Raw genomic sequence first — 19,614 nt, forward strand, 5'->3', positions numbered from 1 at the left:
TTTAGGTAATATAAACAGATAACTTTTTGATTACTTTTAACCTAACTCATTTATCTCATTGATTTAAATATTGATATTGCATCATATTGATATTAAAATGCAAAGAAAATATATTCCATTTGTTGCTATTAAAGTGAATTAAGCATTACATTATTTCAAGGTTTCCCAAACTGGGGTTTGTGAAGGAACTGCAGGGGTTTGTGAGTTTAATGAAAAGCTAATACTTATTTTTGTCATAAAAATGTAAAATTGATGTTATTTTAAAATTATTTCAATCAAAACAAAACACTTTTTAAAAATGAGTTGTTTTGTTTACCAGCATAGCATGTAGGCATTTTAGAAAGGAACATTTAAAAGATGAAATTAGGGAGAATCAAAATATGAATATTTTTTTTGCTATTGTGTGAATCAAGTGATCAATTAAAAAGTACTAACTTTAGTCTGATTACGGGTATTTTAAAATGTAATTTAATCATTTAATCAGTTACTTTCCAGCTCTGCCTATTACAATAACAAAATTTGAAATCATTACAAAGCTAAGTAAAGCCACAGCTTGTAATCAAATTATAGTTATAAAATGTACAATTTCAAAAATTGTGCCATAAATGAGAACAATAGTTAACTCAGTAGTAGTAGTAGTAATACATATGAATAGTAACAATTGTTTAAAGCTGTTTTGTATACAAGCAAGTGGTGCTTTTGCAATGACTAGGTTGTGTTTAACTCGTAGGTAGAAGCTACTCCATTAGTAGTTGGTTTTTGCCTGTAAGCTTTTAAACAGTTTCCCAGATGGTAAAAGTGAAAACAGACAATGTTTGTTTCAATCAGACATATTCCAATAAGCTCATTTTGTTTTGTGTAATATGAAACTCTTCTCATGGTCTTGGATTAGTGTAAGAGATTAATATACCCTTCATCAACAGCCCTAAAAGTGCAGATTAAAATGAATATCTGTATGTTGCACTTGGTTTATACATCCTTATCTGAAACAAGTCAGTGCTTTGCATTTCATTTAAATGCTAAAAAACATAAATGGTTACTGTAAGTTTTATAACATCTTTAACATAATTCAGTGCAGCCAGTACAAGATCAGTCACAACTGATCCAGCATAAAGTGACCCTGATGGATCTTGTGTTTATGATCTGATTGTATTACATCAGCATTGGATATGTTGAAAAATAAATGTTCAACTAGTGTCGATCGGGTTTTTTGGCTTTATTGGGATAATAGGCCTGAATTATAATACAAGCAACCAGTCCAGACATTCAAAGTAGATTGCTGAAGAGCCGAGTGACAAGGTTTCTTACAAAGTGGTTACCCTGGCAACAAGCCAGACTTTCAACAGCTTTCAAATAATAATACGTCGCTTTCAGTCCTACATCAGCACATACACACACTGCATATTATGTCTACAGCAGACACACAGATACACCAAGCAACACACTCACACGAGCATAAACAACTGGGTGAATGAATGAATGAATATGTACATACATACATTCAATACATACATACATACATACAAGGCAAAAGAATAGACCAGAATCATAAAATGCACTGAACATACAGGGGGTTTCAAAAGTCAGATTACTAGTAAGAATGATTGGACAAAAAATGTATTTTTAAAATAAAAACAATTTAAAAAATTTGATGCTATTTTTTCCTATGACAAATACTTTCTGTATAACAAGTAAAGTTGCAGTGGGAAAAAAAAGTCGCCTTTTTGCTTTAATGACAGCAACACATTGAGTTGCATGAACAAATTTGCTTATTTTATTGGTCACCTAAATCAAATCAAATATTTATTATACATTAACTATTGTTACAATTCTGTCAAAATCTTAAAAGGGTTCAAATAGATTGAAATCCCAGATTTTTAGTGTGGTTTTAGACTTTCGAACCCCACTGCATATCCAGATACAACATTAAAACATACACACATACAATGAGATCAAAGGGGGGTAATGCCACATGGAGTCAGTATATTGTGAAAAACATTAAATCATATGGCACAAACTGATAATGGTGGAGAGGAAAAGTAAATCTAATGATGAATATAAATGATCACTAGAAAGGCACTTAAGACAAAATAACAACAATTTGGGAGAGAAAAGCTGGTGGTTGTCTGTGTTTATGTGAGTGAGTGCGGTTGAATCCAGCCCTCGTCTGAATGTGCTGTCCACATCACTCGCATGCTAAGGCAAGTTCAAACCAAAAAAATCATAAAATAACAAATTAAAATACAGTGGTTAAAATAAAAAAAAGGAGACATCTAAAGCTACATGATCCTTCGGTTTAAAGCAATGCATAGTGTTTTTTTCTTCAGCAGGTGGGTCTGCTGGTCTGAAGCAATGTTGGCAAAAGTCCTACTGTAATCCTAAAGTCAAAAGAAATGCACATTTGAAAATCTGTGCTCAAAACAGCCAAAATGACTGATTAACAAGAACAAATGGTGCATTATGTAAACTTATTTGGTTTCACAAAGCTTCAGCTGTATTCTATTCATGAATGCATGATAACAATCAAATTAAAAATGGTTGTGATTTAAACAGTAGATCCCATTATAGTGGTTTTGTTTTTTTGTTTTTTTACCCATTAAGATGCGGAAGACATTCCACCAGTCATCTCATAAAATGTTCAAAAATAAGTGCTGGGAAACACTTACTGGTGTAGTTGCAGTTGCAGTGTACACATGTTGCCACTAGATGTCATATTGCTAAAAAACAGCAGCATCTCATAAAGCTTAAACAACATTTCACCTTCATTACAATGGCTTGCGATATTTTTTGCTCAAAGTGTATGTCTGGAAAGCCATAGCAGTTGTGCATTAGATTGTTGGTATTTAATGGTGTTTTGTTTGTTTTGCATGAAAACTTCAGTTTTTTCATCCTCATTCAGTTGTGAGGCAGAGCTGCTCCAATATTCAATTGTGCTATGGCTTTCTTGGCTTTCATTGCCACAGGCAAACAGCCACGCACAGACCTGCGCTCATAAGGCAACTCCATTCAACAGTCCAGCTAGGGACCACAGGGGAAGCACTTAAAGGGACAGTTCACCAAAAATGACTTCTGTCAGCATTTCAAACCTGTATGACGTCTTTTATGTTCTGCAAGAGATCGCATAATATTTTGAAGAATCCTTCAACTGTTTTTGTCCAAACACGAAAGTCAACAGGGTCCAACACAAGATTTGAACCCCACTGACTTCAACTTTATGGACAAAAAGACATTTTCATTTGTTTCCCACATAATAAAGTCATGCAGGTATGGAACGACATGAGGATGAGTAAATGATGACAGAATTAAAAATTTTTTGGTAAACTATCCTTCATGTCGTGTCATTTTAGGTTAAAGGCCAGTAGTGGTCGCTCCTCTCGTTTCTGCCACGGACTCTTCTTGTTCTCATCTTCACCGCCATCATCAGGGACGACCAGGTTGTTTGGCCGGCTGCTGCCCATGTGCATTTGAGTCTCCTCAGTCCTGAAAACATCGCTATCTGTCCCCGTCTCCTCCACCATTTCAACCACAGGCTCAGGGAGAGGAGGTGGAGAAGGAAGCTCAGGTGGAGGCGACGGGGGAGACAAAGTCCCTTCGTCTTCGTCTTCCTCTTCCCTCTCTTTTTCCTGCAAAAAAACCCCTTGAGAGTGTTCTTCAGGGCTGCAGACTGGTGTTGGGCTACCGCTGCTCTCCGCATTAGCATTCGAGTCCTCTACAAACGTTAGTGGTGTATATTCGACCACGGGCACCACGGGCACCGCAGGCTGAGCCCCAGCTTCAGTTTTAACCCTGACTTTATCACGAATACGCCGCCCTGGTGTCACGTCACTCATGTCAACCCCAGAGTCCAGACTGGCGTCGTTGCTTCCGACACAACTGCTGTTGCATCCTGCCCTCTGCAGGTCGATGTACGAATGGCGGATGTGTGCATTGGAGCGGCCGTCCAGTGACACAAACCAAGCTCTGGGGTGAGGGAGTGGCTTTCCTCCCCGGAGCGCCATCAAAGTCTTTTCGGCCAGAAGCTGATCTTCTCCGTTCATCTGCACCACATCCAGGCCCGATTGGCTGAGCGAGTTGGGGATGGAGAGATCAGCAGGAAGAGCAGCCGTCTGCAACGTCCACTCCTCAACTCCTCCACCTCGGTCGTCCCCCATCCCTTGCTTCCCTCCTTCCTGCTCTCCTTTGCCCCACGGGTGCGGGACTCGGCCTTGGGGCTGATGGCACGCACTGAGTTCCGCCTGAATGCTTTCCAATTCGCTCTGTTCGTCCGACTGCAAAAGCAGCGCTTGGCCTGACAGAGGGTGCGTCCCTGGAAGTCGCATGTAGTGGGCGGGGATGACGAGGGTGGGACGAGCCTTGCGGTAGGTTTCTTCCCCATGGTTGACTTGCAATTCGGAGGTGCAGCAGAGCAGGGCTCCAGGTCGGGGAAGTGGGGTGGGACGCTCCAGATGGTCTACGGAGCGGGACAGCATGTAGTCAGCTGGCCGCCGCTCGATTCCTTGCTCCCGCTCTGGGGATCCAACAGGACTTGTGGATGCGACTGAAACAGGAGAGAGACGGTTATTACGCAAGCTTGATTTACTCTCTGAAGACAGTCGTCCTGCAGAGGTGGTGTGATGCAACGGATGGGGCGAGGAGGACGAGATGGACATGTGGAGGGGGTGGACGGATGAAGTCGTAATAGACGTATAGCTCCGCCGGTACTCTCCACGTCCCGCCGGGGAATCATAACCTTGGGAAGGATTGTTTGAACAAGCCGATTTGAGGGGAAATATCTCTACTGAGTGTTTGTAGTGGTTGGATCCTCGACTATGGAGCTCGCTGTGCGAAGCTGCAAGCTCATTGGTGGAAGAGTCGTAGGGGGTGGGTTTAAGCATAGGTGTGTGCATGTCCGGCTCTGCCCCATTGTGGTCTAGGTGAGTCTCACTGATGAGGTTCAGGTGGGACATGGAAGTAGCCTGGTCTCGTTTAGAGGCATCTAAAGTGGAGGATAGAGTGAACTTCCTGTGGGCAGGTCGCAAGCGGGCACACTTCCTCCTGAAAGCACAGAAACATGCTCTCATAAGCACAAGAGGATAACTAATTATGTCATATCTTTATGTTACTATATGTTATATTTTTAAAAGTAAATGCACACTGTTTTTAAGAGACTTTGTACTTCCTCTGACAAAAAAAGACACACCTGCAATAGTAGAGCAGCAGGCAGAGCAGGAAGAGCAGTATCAGGGCCATGCCTCCTAGTATGGCCAGCAGGAAGACTGTGTGATAAGTGCTAATGTCCTTCGCCACCACTGGGCCTACAGCAAAAAATACATACTGGGTATTTAGCAATACAATACAATATTTATTTGTAAAGCACATTTAAAAATAACCAAGGTTGACCAAAGTGCTGTACAGAATAGAATAAAAAAAAAAAACAGAAATAAGATGGATACAACAAGACTGTCAAATTTAAAACACAACACTAACAAAACAACAATTCAACCAATGATCAAGGGGTATTGAAAGCTAGAAAGAAGAGATATGTCTTTAGAGCAGACTTAAAAGCAGAAATAGAGGGGGTTAATCTGATATGAAGAGGTAGACTATTCCAGAGTTTCGGACCTGCAGTCGCAAAAGCGCAATCACCTCGTTTTTTAAGTCTATATCTAGGCACGATGAGTAGACAGAGATCACTAGATCTCAATGTTCTAGAAGAGGTGTATGGACGAAGCAGGTCTGTCAGGTCCTGAGGGGCCAAATTGTTGAGGGCTTTATACACAAATAGAAGAATTTTAAAATCAATTCTATATTTGATGGGTAACCAGTGTAATGATGATAAAATAGGGGTTACTGGCTCATACTTGTGGGTACCAGAAAGAAGTCTAGCAGCTGCATTTTGCACTAGCTGTAGACGGGAGAGAAAAGACTGAGAAACACTGTAATAAAAGTGAATTACAATAATCTAAGCAAGTTGTTACAAAAGCATGAATCACCGTTTGAAAATTACTCTGTGATAAGAAGGGTTTTACTTTAGAAAGTTGACGGAGATGATAAAAACATGATTTTACAACAGCATTGATCTGTTTGTCAAATTTTAAGTTATGATCAAATAGAACGTCCAGATTTCTAGCGCACTGAGTTTCATATGGGGCCAGAGGGCCACAGTCAACATCTAACACACAATTTTCCTTATGCCCAAATAGAATTATTTCGGTTTTATTTTCATTTAAATGTAAAAAATTACTTGAGAGCCAAAGCTTAAATTCTTCTAGACAGGCCAACAGCGGTTGTAGGCCATTTTTATCATTGTGCTTTAAAGGAAAGTAGATCTGAGTATAATCAGCATATAGATGAAAGGATACTTTATATTTGTTAAAAATGGAAGCCAGAAGTAGCATATACAGAGTAAACAATACCGGCCCAAGGATTGATCCCTGTGGCACTCCACAATTAAGAGGTATACTAGAGGAGGACTGATGACCAATACAAACATTAAAACTTCTGTTGGACAGATAGGAACGGAACCACTGTAAGACTGTGCAACGCAGGCCCACAGATGTCTCCAAACATGTCAACAGGACCTCACGATCAACCAAATCAAAAGCAGCACTCAGATCTAATAAAACTAAAGCCATGGATTTCCCAGAGTCAGTTTCTGTAAAGACATCACTTGAGACTCTTAAAAGGGCAGATTCAGTACTGTGTAAAGCTTTGAAGCCAGATTGAAACATCTCATGAACAGAATTAACAGTCAAATAAGATTGTAATTGAGTCAATATCTTTGAAATAAAGGGTAGATTAGAAATAGGACAAAAATTGGAAAAAGAAGAAGGATTCAGGTTTGTTTTTTTTAAGGTTAGGCGTCACCAAAGCACATTTAAGACTGTTAGGGAAGGAACCAGTAGACAAACATTTGTTAATAACCAATAACAGACCAGAACCAACTGTGTCCATGATTTGTCTAAGAAAAAGAGGTGGAATTATATCTTGAGGACAGATAGTTGGTTTTAGGTGGCCAACAATTTCATTACATGAAATCAAATCAATAGGATCAAACTCAGACCAGGTAGAAGAACATAATGGAACATCATGCAAAATATATATTGAATTAAACAGCTGGGATCTTAATGTTGTGATCTTCTCAACAAAAAACTTCCCAAAATTGCTGCAAAGAGAAGTTGAGGGCTCAAGAATAGAATGCACAGAGGGATTTAAGACAGCATTAATAGTAGAAAACAGAACTTGGTTTCTGACAATTATTTGTAATAAGTTCAGACAAATATTTGCATTTTGCAACTTTTGCAGCTTTCTGAAACATGTTATAAGAGTTTCTCAAAATTTCATAAGAAATCTGCAATCTGTCCTTCCATTTGCGTTCAGCCTGTCTGCAAGTCTGTCTCAGAGTACGTGTAGTTTCAGTGTGCCAAGGCTCAGGTACAGGCTTATGATTTTTATACTTCAAGGGGGCAATAGAATAGAAGGCACAGGTAGAATTAAAAAGATTAAAATGTGCATCAGCGTCCAGATTAAGCAGAGTAGATTCTGACTCCAGAGAGTTGCATCACGGTAGGCTACAGAAAATTCTTCCCTAAAAATTTTGAGTAAGAGAGTGAGTCAAACGTGCCAGCGATGGATTTCTAAGGACTCGGCCCGTAAGAGGGACAGTACAGAAGACCGGTCTGTGATCAGAGAAAGATGCACTACTGATTTCAATATTTGAAATAGAAAAACCATGGGTTAATATCAGATCAAGCGTATGACCATGGATGTGTTTTGGACTGGAAACCCATTGAGTAAAGTCAAAAGACTCAATCAAGTTTAAAAATTCTGCAGAGTATGGTTTAGAAGTACAGCAAACATGAACCTTAAAATCACCCAACAGCAGTATTTTTTCATGCCTGGTAACCAAATCCCCCATTAATACAGCAAGTTCACTTAAAAAGTCCTTGTTACGGTGAGGAGGATTATATATTAGAGCTATAGTGATGGGGTTTACTAAGACTAATTGTAAAAGTTGCACCTCAAAACTGTAGATAGATAGATAGGTAGATAGTGGAACCCAGGGGGAAGAGATGAAGGTGGGAGGCCAAGACGCAGTCCACAAACATTGCATGTAGGCAGAGCAGTGACTGCACTACGAATGTGAAGTAGTGTAAAGCGGTCATAGACAAATGTAGCGTTACAGTTTAAAACTAAATGAGACATAAATAAAAGCAGAGCAAACGCGAAGCCTAACAACAGGGAGGACCACAGACGGCGTGCCACGAACATCGGCGCCATTTTGCCCCTAACCCTAACATCTAACACCCCTAATCCATCCATCCTGTTCACTTCACACTATTCACATTTTCACTGTCCTCCTGACCGCCTCTTTATAGCATCCATCGATAACACTTTTCAACAGGAGAGATTTCATGTAAACATCATTTTCACGTCGAACTAAAATCCCCCCACATAATGACATTATTCTCTCAGCTGGTGGATATGAATAGCACAGTGAATGTGCAAACAACTACAGAAGTCAATAACTCAGTTTGCCACAAAGCACTTGCATGTCTGCCTGTCGGGCTCCTCTCTCCATTAATGGCCAAATAAAGGGGTCAAAGAATGCAGAGTCATCTAAACAAAATAGATAAATAGAAAAATGCCCAGAAATGGATGAGTGTTACCTGTGTTTATGGGAGACATGGCTGCGACCCAATAGCCAAGCTGAGGGGCAATGTATGTGAGAGTTAACTGTTTCCCCTCTCTCTGGACGTATCCCAGGCTGCTCTTCAACCAGGCCCCTGCACAGACACACAAAACACATACATACATAATTTAAAATATTTCACGTTTCTATAAAAAATATATTTTAAATACATTTTTACTTATTATATTTATAGTTTTCTTTTTATATAAACTCAACCTGTAAATTTACATTATGGATAGTGAGCAATATCACAACTAAAGTACTTAAGTAATTAATCACAAAAGGAATATAACCATCAGTCTTTAGGACATCTGTGGTCAGCAGGTGATCTGAGTCGAGTGTTGAGAACAGGCAGTGCAGATAACACTCACACTGTATGGACATCCTATCAGCTTTCTCTATTGATCACTTACAGTGCATTCATTAGACTTTCTACTGCATTATTCTGTCTGGATGCTTTGCCAATTGTTTACAGGGTCAGACAGGGATTAAAGCCATGCCAACACACACCACACAAACCCACAGGTAGTGCTTCTTTCAGGATCTGAATCTGGGTTGTCATGCATTCCCAATTAAGGTGAACATTTCAAATAGTATTTCCATTTCCAAGAGTTTTAACTACATTTACCATGTGAAATGAATTCACATGTTAAATTTATATAAATGGTACACATTTGAGGTTGGGGTCATTTGTTGCCACTTGGTGGCAGTGTATGTTGATGGAATGATTATGGAGGACTAAATAATGAAGAAAATATTGAGAAAAGAAAAAAAATTACGTAGGTAAGGAAAAACAATAAAATGTCTGTATACTGTAGACAATCATAATGAGAGGGAATTCGGCATACAATGTTGTTGTAAGGTTATAATATTTCTGCTTTTTCTCCATGCTCACCCGAGCTTCTATTGATCTGATATGTGCCAGATAAGCAATCACACACTGCATTGTACTGAGTGAAATGCTGATATACACATATAGAAGAGAGAGGCTAAAGAATGGTTCAGCATTGTTTGCACACAATTATCTCCATCCACACGTGACTGTTTGTGCACAGGAATATCACTGGACATCTTCCCACACTCTTACAATACAGTCACATGCATAACTATAATATATCAATCTGCCAAGCAAATAATGGTTTGTTTGAACTGCTTTGTGCTAAACATTACGTAAGGTGTTTTTGCCAGTTGACATTTCACAATGTATTTACACTAATGAATCGCCTTTGATCCAGTATCCGTTGCATTCAGTTAACCGCAAAACATCCAGAGTAGAGTAGAAAACCACTATATAGCATTACATTTGCATACACTATCGTTTAAAAGCATGGGGTCAGTAAGATGATTAATGTTTTAATGATGTCTCTCATATTCAACAAGGCTGCATCTATTTGATCAAATATTCAGTAAAATAGTAATATTGTGAAATATTATTATAATTTCAAATAACCGTTTTCCATTTTAATATATTTTTAAAATGTAATTTATTTCTGTGATGGCAAAGCTGAATTTTCAGAAGCACACATACACACATAAACAATTACATTGGGTTCATAGTCTCAATAAGCATAAAATGTGTTAAATGTGAGCATTTAAAAGCAGCTAACAGACACAAATATCAAACCAGGTGACTTTGTTTACCATGCTGCACAGTCTGACAATTTTTCATTGCAGTGCTCTTATTAAAAAAAAAAAAGAAAAAGAAAAAGGGAGGAACAGTGTAATTTAAATGCTGCGTGGTGCCAGGGGCTTTTCTGTCTAGTCTTTAGCCACGTGTTACAGTGAACTGTAGACAACAAAGCAGCTTACATCTCTGTACTCTAAGAGAGGAAATCGAGTTAGCTCTGGCCGCTGTTTTCCACCTCATTCTCTGCTCTGTTTATGAGTGGCTGCTAGGAGACAACAGTGATAACAGAGCAGTGCAGAGAAGTTATGAATTCTGAAAAGGGTTTCCCTTATTACTTCATCCTACATTCTGTCCTTCCGATATATATATACTCATGCTCATTTCCAGCTTCATTATCAGCTTATAGGTTGGCTGAACAGACATTCAAAACACAACATATCAGAGCTTACAGAGTGGAAGAACTCATCCGGAAATGCACATATTCTGATCCACCTCTGCTCATCTTCCTGCCTCTCGCACAAAACACTGGATTCTTCCAGCCTGCTGCAGGAGTGTGAGTGAGCTGAACTGAGTCTCAGGCTTCTGCGGCAAAGCCTCCAGATTTGTTGAAGGCATCATAAATCACATCAGCGGTCAAACAGTCAGCGTTACCCACCAGAGGACTCTGAATGTGGCTTTAAACCTCAGCTTTAAAGCCACAGACATGTATATACAGGTTAAATGTCTAGTTTCATGATATTTTTACATGTGTCTAAATTCGAAAATACACCAAATGTCCACTGAAATACATACTAAATGTGGATATGTTAGCAAATCAAGCAAATTAGCAAATCAACAAAGGATGCTTCAAAAGACTGGTATTGTATAAGATCACCTCGCGTGTCCCAAACAGTTATTGCAAGACAAAGAAAGTAAAAAAAAAAAAAAAAAATTTTAATGCGCTGTTTTTGAGAATACTGTGTCAATTTAGTCTGAAGTGAAGAAATGACAAGATTGTCTCTGGGCTGCAATTACAGCAATGATCATCATACCACTGGGAAATTATGGGATATTCAGAGTTCAGATTTATGAGGTAAAGACCGTTGTCTTTCAGATCGTGGTGAGACAAATTCTGTATATGCTCACAGAGACAAAGCGCTTGATACTGAAAGATGGAGCAGTCCCAGCTATAAAAAGTCCCGGTCATGATTCAGAACCGCAGACAGTAAGTGAAACGGCATCAAATGTCTGTCTTTTGTTGGCAATTGGCACTTAAGTGGTCGTCACACTTTAGCTCCGCCCACGGCGTGCCTCCAGGAGCTTGGCTTTTTTCAGAGAGAATCGTAAAGCTGTATCTTTCTTTTATATATATGATAAACTAAAGACTTTTTGGAGATATGAAGGATGCAATACTATATATGTACTCAAGATTAACATGAGATTGGGTGAAACGATGTGTGTTATGTCTCCTTTAAGCCAAAAACAAGCCAGCAGACACACCAAATGAGCCTTCAAAACAACCAAAAAGCCAAAAAGCGACTCCAGATTAAAAAGTATAAGAGAAATACAGTGTCGCTGGTTATCCACAAATAATTCAAAGCAACCTGGATGATTAAGAAAGCAATACATTTATGATATCTGTTAAAAATTCAAAGCACTTTGGCTGTGAATTACACCTCAGTCTGGGATTAGAAATGAAAGCCAAAGTGTGAAAGCCCATTGTGACTTGGATTTGATTTGGAACAGATTTGGTATTGTGTTTGTCTATTATTTGAATATTTGATTATGAGTATTTGCCTACTGAACAATTTCCCTTTTCATCATGGAAATCTGTATAATCTCATAAAACAAATTACAGCAAAAAGCAGCAACTTTACAGGATGTCTCTTTACTTAGCTAGTTAAGACTGTTTGTGGTGACCCTACTTTAAAAGCAAAGAAAATTGCACTTATTTTTTGTTTAAAGAATTTAGTCATGGAAAAAAAAAAAGAAGATGTTTGTGTGTGAGAGAGTTGGGAAATGGGTCCAACAAAATTCCTTCAGAAAGATTCAAAAACCATCCGGATAACATTCCCACCCAGCTCAGGTTTGAACACTTCCTTTGGACTTATTCGCCTCAGAAACCAGGAAGACAGGAAATCTAAAGGCTTTGAAGAGATCACAACCTCACATACAAAAACAGAGTAAACTCGCCTTGAGCAGGAAACACCTTCAGCACCTCTGGTCTAACAATTCATTGCATAACCCTTTATTTGTGATTTGTTAGTAACAGTTAATGTGATTTACGTTCACAGAGGCTGTAAACAGGAATGTTTTAATATCTACAATAAGATGAATGTGTGTTATAAACTCACCCAGTTTAGGGTCAAACCTCCAGGCGGGGATGTGATCATTCTCTTTCAAGCCACTGTTTGCAGGAAGAGGAACGCTCACACTGATTGGCTCACTGACATGAAGCTCCACCCCATCGCTTCCCAAAAGATGAACACTGATAGCAGCTATAGGAGTCAACTCGAACTTTTGATCAACGCCTATCAGGGAAAGAGTATGCATAAAAGATATAAACAGGGTGAGAAAAAAGACAGAAATAAAGAATATACTATAGACACTACCTGTAAGGAGGTAAGATTTTTTAATGTTTTTGAAATAATTCTCTCTTATGCTCACCAAGACTGCAGACTTATTTGAATAAAAATACAGTTAAAACAGTAACACTGTGAAATACTATTGCAATCATAAATAATTGTTTTCTATTCTAATGCATTTTAAAATGTAATTTATTCCTGTGATGGCAAAGCTGAATTTTCAGCAGCCATTTCTCCAGTCTTCATTGTCATATCATCCTTCAGAAATCATTCTAATATGCTTTGCAGCTTAGGAAAATTTTATATTATCTTCATAGTTGAAAACAGTTGTGCTGCTTAACATTTTTGTAGAAAGTGCAATACATTTTTTTCAGGATTTTTTTTTAAAAGAGCATTCAAAAGATTTTTTTGTAACATTATCTTTACTGTTAATTTTGATCAATTTAATGCATCTTTGCTGAAAGAAGTTACTTCATCTACGCCATTTCAGGGTTTAACTTTAAGGACATTTTTCCCACTTCTGTACAGGTAACAATTTCAATACTTTGTTGGATCCACACTTGATCTTACTTGATGACCTATATTAAATATTGATAATGAGTCATCTAAAATAGTATCAGACAGAAAAAACAAGCCATCCATTATAATCACGACCACAGCAGAAAAAAAAGAAGTTTCATTAATTTTAGAGTGAACTCACGTTTGCAGCATAAATCATCATTATGGATGAAAAAACTTGTTCTGTAATGGTTTAACAATTAATTATTCAGAGCTGAAGAACATTCTTTTAAAAAGCTGTTATTCTGAAAACAATAACTTTTCAAGATCAAAATAAAAGTAGCACTCCCCATTTACATGTTTTAATTCTAATTAAATATTTAACATATTTAAATATTTAATGCAAATTGAATATATAATTTTTTTTGCCGATATTCAATCAATAGCATATCATATCATATGTTGATTTTCACTGGTATTGACCTGTAAAATCGGATGTCATGCCAACCCTAGTCTTCCTAGCTCTCTGATGTGTTACCTGTGTAGTTGGGATGAAGCCCCTGCAGGTAGGGGAAGTACTGCGTGTCTTGTGTTGAACTGCTCACTGTGAGGAAGGCGGTCAGGTTGGTGTAGGTTGCATTAGAAGGAAGACTCAATGCTCTTCTCTGGAACTGCACCCATGGCTGCAGCTTTGAACCTACAGATGTAACACAACACAAACACAACAAAATAAGGCGGCAGTAATGAGCATACATTAGGTTAATGATCTGATATCCATGACATAATACATGCAACTCCATTCTTTCCTATCTCTCTCTCCTTCTAAATGGAACGGATCAGTGGCTGATGGAGTGCTGGTATTGCAGCGTGTGTCTCTTGAGATCGATGAGGTCATTATGTTTCCATTGTGGCATATCTTACATACCATAGACATGAGACTAAGCTATAGCCTACATGGTCCTTAGTACCCCACTAAACTAACATAACTCCCAAAGCAAGACCCTCAGTACCAGAGGTGCACAGTACACTACTGTTCAATAGTTTGTGGTTCGTTTAAAATAGCTGTCTTTTTAATATATTGTAAAATGTAATTTATTGCTGTGATGGAAAAGCTGGATCACAGGTGCTTAAGAAACATTTATTATTATTATTATCCAGGTTTAAAACCATTGTGCTGCTTAATATTTTAGTGGAAATGGTGATAAAATTTTTTCCAGGAATCTTTGATGAATAGAAAGTTATAAAAGTTAATAGAATAGAAAAAGCATTTAGAAATGGATTCATGATCCATGTTTTAAGAAATGTAACATAATGCATGTTTTTACTGTCACAATGTAATGCATCCTTTCTGAATAAAAGTAGTTATCTCTTAAAAAATATTCAATTCAATTCAATTGAAAAAAAAAAAAAAAAAAGAAGTAAAATATTGGTTATTCGTCGATAACAGATTCTTAAACATTTCTACTGTTAAATTGATACTGATATACTGATAAATATTAATACTGATATTTAATTGTGCATGATCACATTTGGTTTACCTTTGCTATCTAACACACAGTTGCTTTTAAAAACTGCAATAATTTAATAACAGCGTTAAATGAAATCTTTAGCAAATCTCAAAATGAATATTCATATTTTCATACTAAATTTACTTGTAGCATTTAAAACAATTAATTTGAGTGTTTAGTGCTTTATTTTTCATTTATTTAGAAAAAATATTTTTTTTGAACAGCCATTTATCCATTATTGATCACCATGAAAATAATTATTGCTTTCTCTGTCTCACTTAGACGTTATTTAGCTACACCCTTCTCTTCAGAAGAGCTTTTTTTATGCACATCACACACACCTGATGAAATATGAGAGGTGTTTTGTTTGAAAATGCTTTGGTGGACAGAGATGGGACCTCTGAGTGATAGGTGAAAGTGTGAGATAAACGTCCCCAAGTGGAGGATCACAATAGCAGACCTGTGGCACGTGTGTGTGAGTGTTTCAGCCAGGCTCTGTATGTCTGTCAGTGTCCTCTGCTTTTGTTATAAGCGTGTAGTGATTGAGTGTTTTTAGGGGACAGGACTGGGGCGATGCTCTGAATGAGAGTGCTGTGTTAGTGTTCCCCTGAGACCCATAAACATGCTTCTCTCTCGACATGTCACACACACAGAGGGACAGGTTACCAAAAGAAATAGGTTGCTAGGAGAAGAGCAAAGGAAAACAGTGTAAGCTAGGAAGAAAAGAGCACATGTGGGTAACAGGGAGACAAAAAAGGAGGGAAAGATTGGTTTGAAGTGAATTCTTCTCATTCTTGTGTTTGTGCGTGTGTGTGTACAGCCTCTCATTTCAGTTTGGTATCACACTCGCACAGAAAGCTTTAATTAGAATGAAGTCGCATGAGCCACGTGGACAACAGTACAGAATGATTCTCATTACACTTGCCACATGACACAGTTACCCAAACAATTCAATGGAAAAATTCATTATCTTCATCACTATTTGTCTTCTTTTCCAGTAAAAATGTCCAAATATCCTTAAAACAATATAGATTTACTTAAAGCTGCAGTCCGTAACTTTTTTTTGGTTAAAAATGATCCAAAATCAATGTTTGAGCAAGTACATAACCAGTCAGTGTTTAAAATTATCGTCTTACTTTAGCCAGATTCACAACAGTTAGCTTATAATAATGTTTTCTAATTTGAGTGGTATGGGTAGGTTTTTGCGTGAAAAAAAATTGAGCATGGCACTGCGTCATGCAATCTTAATGCATCGTGTTTCCTTCTGGAGCATCAGTGAATGTTTGAGCCTTTTTTAATAGTTGTGTTTGAGTCCCTCAACTGTCCTCAGTGTGAAAAGATGGATCTCAAAATCATACAGTCACTGCTGGAAAGGGTTCAAATATGCAAAAGATGCTGAAAACTGAAGAATCTGCAGGACATGGAAGATTTTTCTGAAGAACTGTGCTCAGTTTAACTGTTCAGAACAAACAAGGGACTCATGAACAACCATCACAAAACAAAAAAGTAGTTCATCCAGGTAACCACACACAGTATTAAGAACCAAGGGTTCCAAAACTTTTGAAGGGGGTTATTTTTAATAATTTCAGCTATTTTTTTTGCCTTGTGGACTATATGTAAACATATTTTATGTAAAATATCTTACTCAGGACAGTACTAAATAAAAAAATAACATGCATTTTGTATGATCACCCTTATTTTGTTCAAATTATTCACATTTTCAAAGATTCTGCAAGGGGTTCCCAAACTTTCGCATGGCACTGTATGAATGATGCTAACACACAGACACAGAGACACACAGACACAGACACAGACAGACAGACACAACTGGGGATTTTTCGGGCTGTTGACTTCAGACACACCCACACCCTCTCCTTCACGTTTCTCCTCCATTACAGGTAGTTCATAAACACACTTTCATTCCCTAGTGAAGCAGTGTGTGTGTGTGTTGTCATGTGTGAACAACAAAAGTGCATCACCATTAAAGGTTCATTACAGAGTACAGCACATAAAATTATTAATACTTTTAAAGCATTTTCTTCTAATCTTCTAATCTAAAATAAAAAAGAAAACAAATAAATAAATATAAAACTATTAAACACATAAATGTGTGTTTAATATTTAATAGTTTTTGTAACTATTTATTTTGCATCTATGAGGGAGCATCAAGTGTACAACCCATAACAATAAATAAATTAATGTAACCGAGTTAGGTTCACAATGTCAAGACTTACAGAACAAAAGGCAGCATAATAACCTGTTGAAACACACACACGTAACTCTTACCTTGATATCCAGAGACAATCTGCACCACGTCATCATACACCATCAGAGTAGCAGCCCTCTCAGGAAGCAGATCCAGACTGAGAGATGAGAAGACTTGAAAACACACAGACACACAACCAAACTGATAATTAGGAAGATGAGTCACAACCAGGGCTGCATGCTCAGAATCATGTCCGTAACATCCCAATATGTCTCCTCTGAAGATGCTTCACTTATTATTGCTATTAATCGGCACAGGGAGAAAGAGTATGATCTTCTGTTCACTCCACAAAGTGTTACTAAACAATCTCAGTGCCCTGAAACATCTGCGTGATTGTGCTATGTTTAGGTATTTAGGCGGATTCTCTTGCGTCTGCAACTAGTTAGTAGGTTAATCTCATTAACTCTAATGGAACATTCTATTTTTTCTAACAGCTTTCTGCATTCCTGCTCCACTCTAGTTTTCATTTCCTGTCCCAGATCCTCTATAAATTGACCCAAAGGATGTGTCAAGTCACCAGGAGTTACAGTAGAAGGAGTTAAAAATGCATATTGATTTTGAGATTGAGACATAGTGTTATTCCCCCCCCAGTTTTTAAAACTAACTTTGAGTGTTAGATGACAGGAAAGGTAATCTCAATGTAAAACAGAGCTAATGAGCATGTAGAATTAATTATCCAACATGAGGTCATTACCGGGAAGCCTGCTTGGCCGCCATGGAATGGAGTTGGGTACGTAGCCACGCTTGGTTGCTGTCACTACAAGAAGGTCGCCAAGGCGATAAGGGAACCTGATGTAGGCATTGCCATCGGCACCAGAGATATCCGAGGCAACAGGAGTGTGGTTAGTGAAGATCTCCACGGTGACACCAGCGAGAGGCTGATGAGTGCTAGCGTCACTCAGGTGAACCTTCAGAGTCACTTCTGTAGAAACAAACAATAACGTCAGTATAACAGAGTCACATTCTATACACTATGCACTCATACCATGTACTCAATAAGGTTATTTTGTCATCCAACATTGGAGTCTTTTAGCCCTTTAGCCCTTCCCCCTCATGATTTACCACTCTAAAGACAGAAGAAATTGTGAAGCAATATGATTTAAAATTAATTAAAAACCTTTAGTTTAGGCTAACAATTTATTGAGGTTACGCTTTATGCAAGACGAGAAGCAATTAGTGCACATATGAGCCAGGCAGAAACGACCATCAAGAACAGCCAATAAAAAGGAGTAATTGTATTACGTGTGACCCTCTTTAATTATATAAAGTGCACCCTAATGTTGACATTGAAAAATGTTCTTCAGGTTGCCTTGGCTGTTTACATAAAAATTCTCAAAGAGCACTTAAGGAAAAGAACCAATCAACACACAGAGATAACCCCCCTCCACATCCTTCGCATCGGCCAATGGAAACAACTGCTGAAAACAATGGGCTGCTTTTCCTTCCTTTAGGAACCTTTGGCTGCTTTAGGAAGCCACTGCAGAAACACACTTCCTGTTCACGTAGTGAGACATTCCTCTGACCCGCTCCACATGAACCAATCAAAGAGAAGAAAAAGTTCTTGGGTAGACATAGACAAATGAAAGTGAATGCTGCTATAGTGGGATTCTAAATTCTATTACTCTGCCTATTTTGCACAAAAACATGTTTGTTTGCTTTTACATTGTAAAAGACGTGCTTGAAGTGCAAAGTCTGACTAGGGAAAACAACAAAAGAAACTTGAAAGGGATTTATTCAGTTTAACAAACATATAAATGTTCATTTCCTGCAATAATCACTTTTCCACCAAAACACACACAAAAAAAAAAAAAACACTCAAACAATGAGGAAAAACTATAAAGCAAAAAAACACACCAGACAAACCGAAAACAAATTGCAAACATTACCACACTTGAATTGCCAAGTGATGAGTTATGCATCAAATATTTACATAAATGTACTAATTTCAGTGTCAAAAGATTTATAAAAACCTTTATGAGCCATTTATTAATGCATTTTAGTACAAAAACACACAAACCTACCTAGAAGTGTGCTTTTGAAATCCGCCAGAAAGCCAAAGAAAAACAGTCCAAAACACTGATGCGCATGCACACACACACACAAGTTTAAATGCTGCTAACATCACGTCACTTCCGTCCCCAGTGATTCATCAGTGAAAGGCTGACAACTGTGTGTACAGCCAGGCACTGACCCCACCTAAAGAGCACAAACTGTATGCGAACCCTGAGAACCAAATACACGCTACATAAAGGATCAGGTATAGTCAGCCACTCATTATAACAATGCCTGACAAGTCGTTCACGTCTCGAATCGATAACGACCGGCTGATTGCATGTGTTATCCTGCTTATTACATGGCTGCTGACCAAACAAGTAAACAAAGAGATGTGAAATACTGATTTGAGTAACTGTCTTATGAAAGACAAAAAAAGAACATGGAGTGATATAGTTGATAATTAAACTAAGCAAATAAGTGTAGGT

At 38.0% G+C, this 19,614-nt stretch overlaps 1 protein-coding gene across 1 annotated transcript in view; it reads right to left on the minus strand.

Moving 5' to 3' along the window:
* Nucleotides 1-1,201: 1,201 nt before the first annotated feature.
* fam171a1 (family with sequence similarity 171 member A1) overlaps nt 1,202-19,614 on the minus strand; it is a 29,259-nt gene continuing 10,846 nt past the window's right edge. The window contains exons 2-8 of the mRNA XM_058747365.1: nt 17,829-18,056; nt 17,155-17,247; nt 13,899-14,057; nt 12,632-12,808; nt 8,649-8,765; nt 5,180-5,294; nt 1,202-5,034 (exon numbers count right to left, since the gene is read on the minus strand). Of these exons, the coding sequence (XP_058603348.1) occupies nt 3,339-5,034; nt 5,180-5,294; nt 8,649-8,765; nt 12,632-12,808; nt 13,899-14,057; nt 17,155-17,247; nt 17,829-18,056 (2,585 nt within the window). The 3' untranslated portion in view covers nt 1,202-3,338. The remainder of the gene's footprint in view (nt 5,035-5,179; nt 5,295-8,648; nt 8,766-12,631; nt 12,809-13,898; nt 14,058-17,154; nt 17,248-17,828; nt 18,057-19,614) is intronic.

The sequence above is a fragment of the Onychostoma macrolepis genome, chromosome 16, assembly GCF_012432095.1.
Source record: "Onychostoma macrolepis isolate SWU-2019 chromosome 16, ASM1243209v1, whole genome shotgun sequence".
NCBI classification, from domain to species: Eukaryota; Metazoa; Chordata; class Actinopteri; order Cypriniformes; family Cyprinidae; genus Onychostoma; species Onychostoma macrolepis.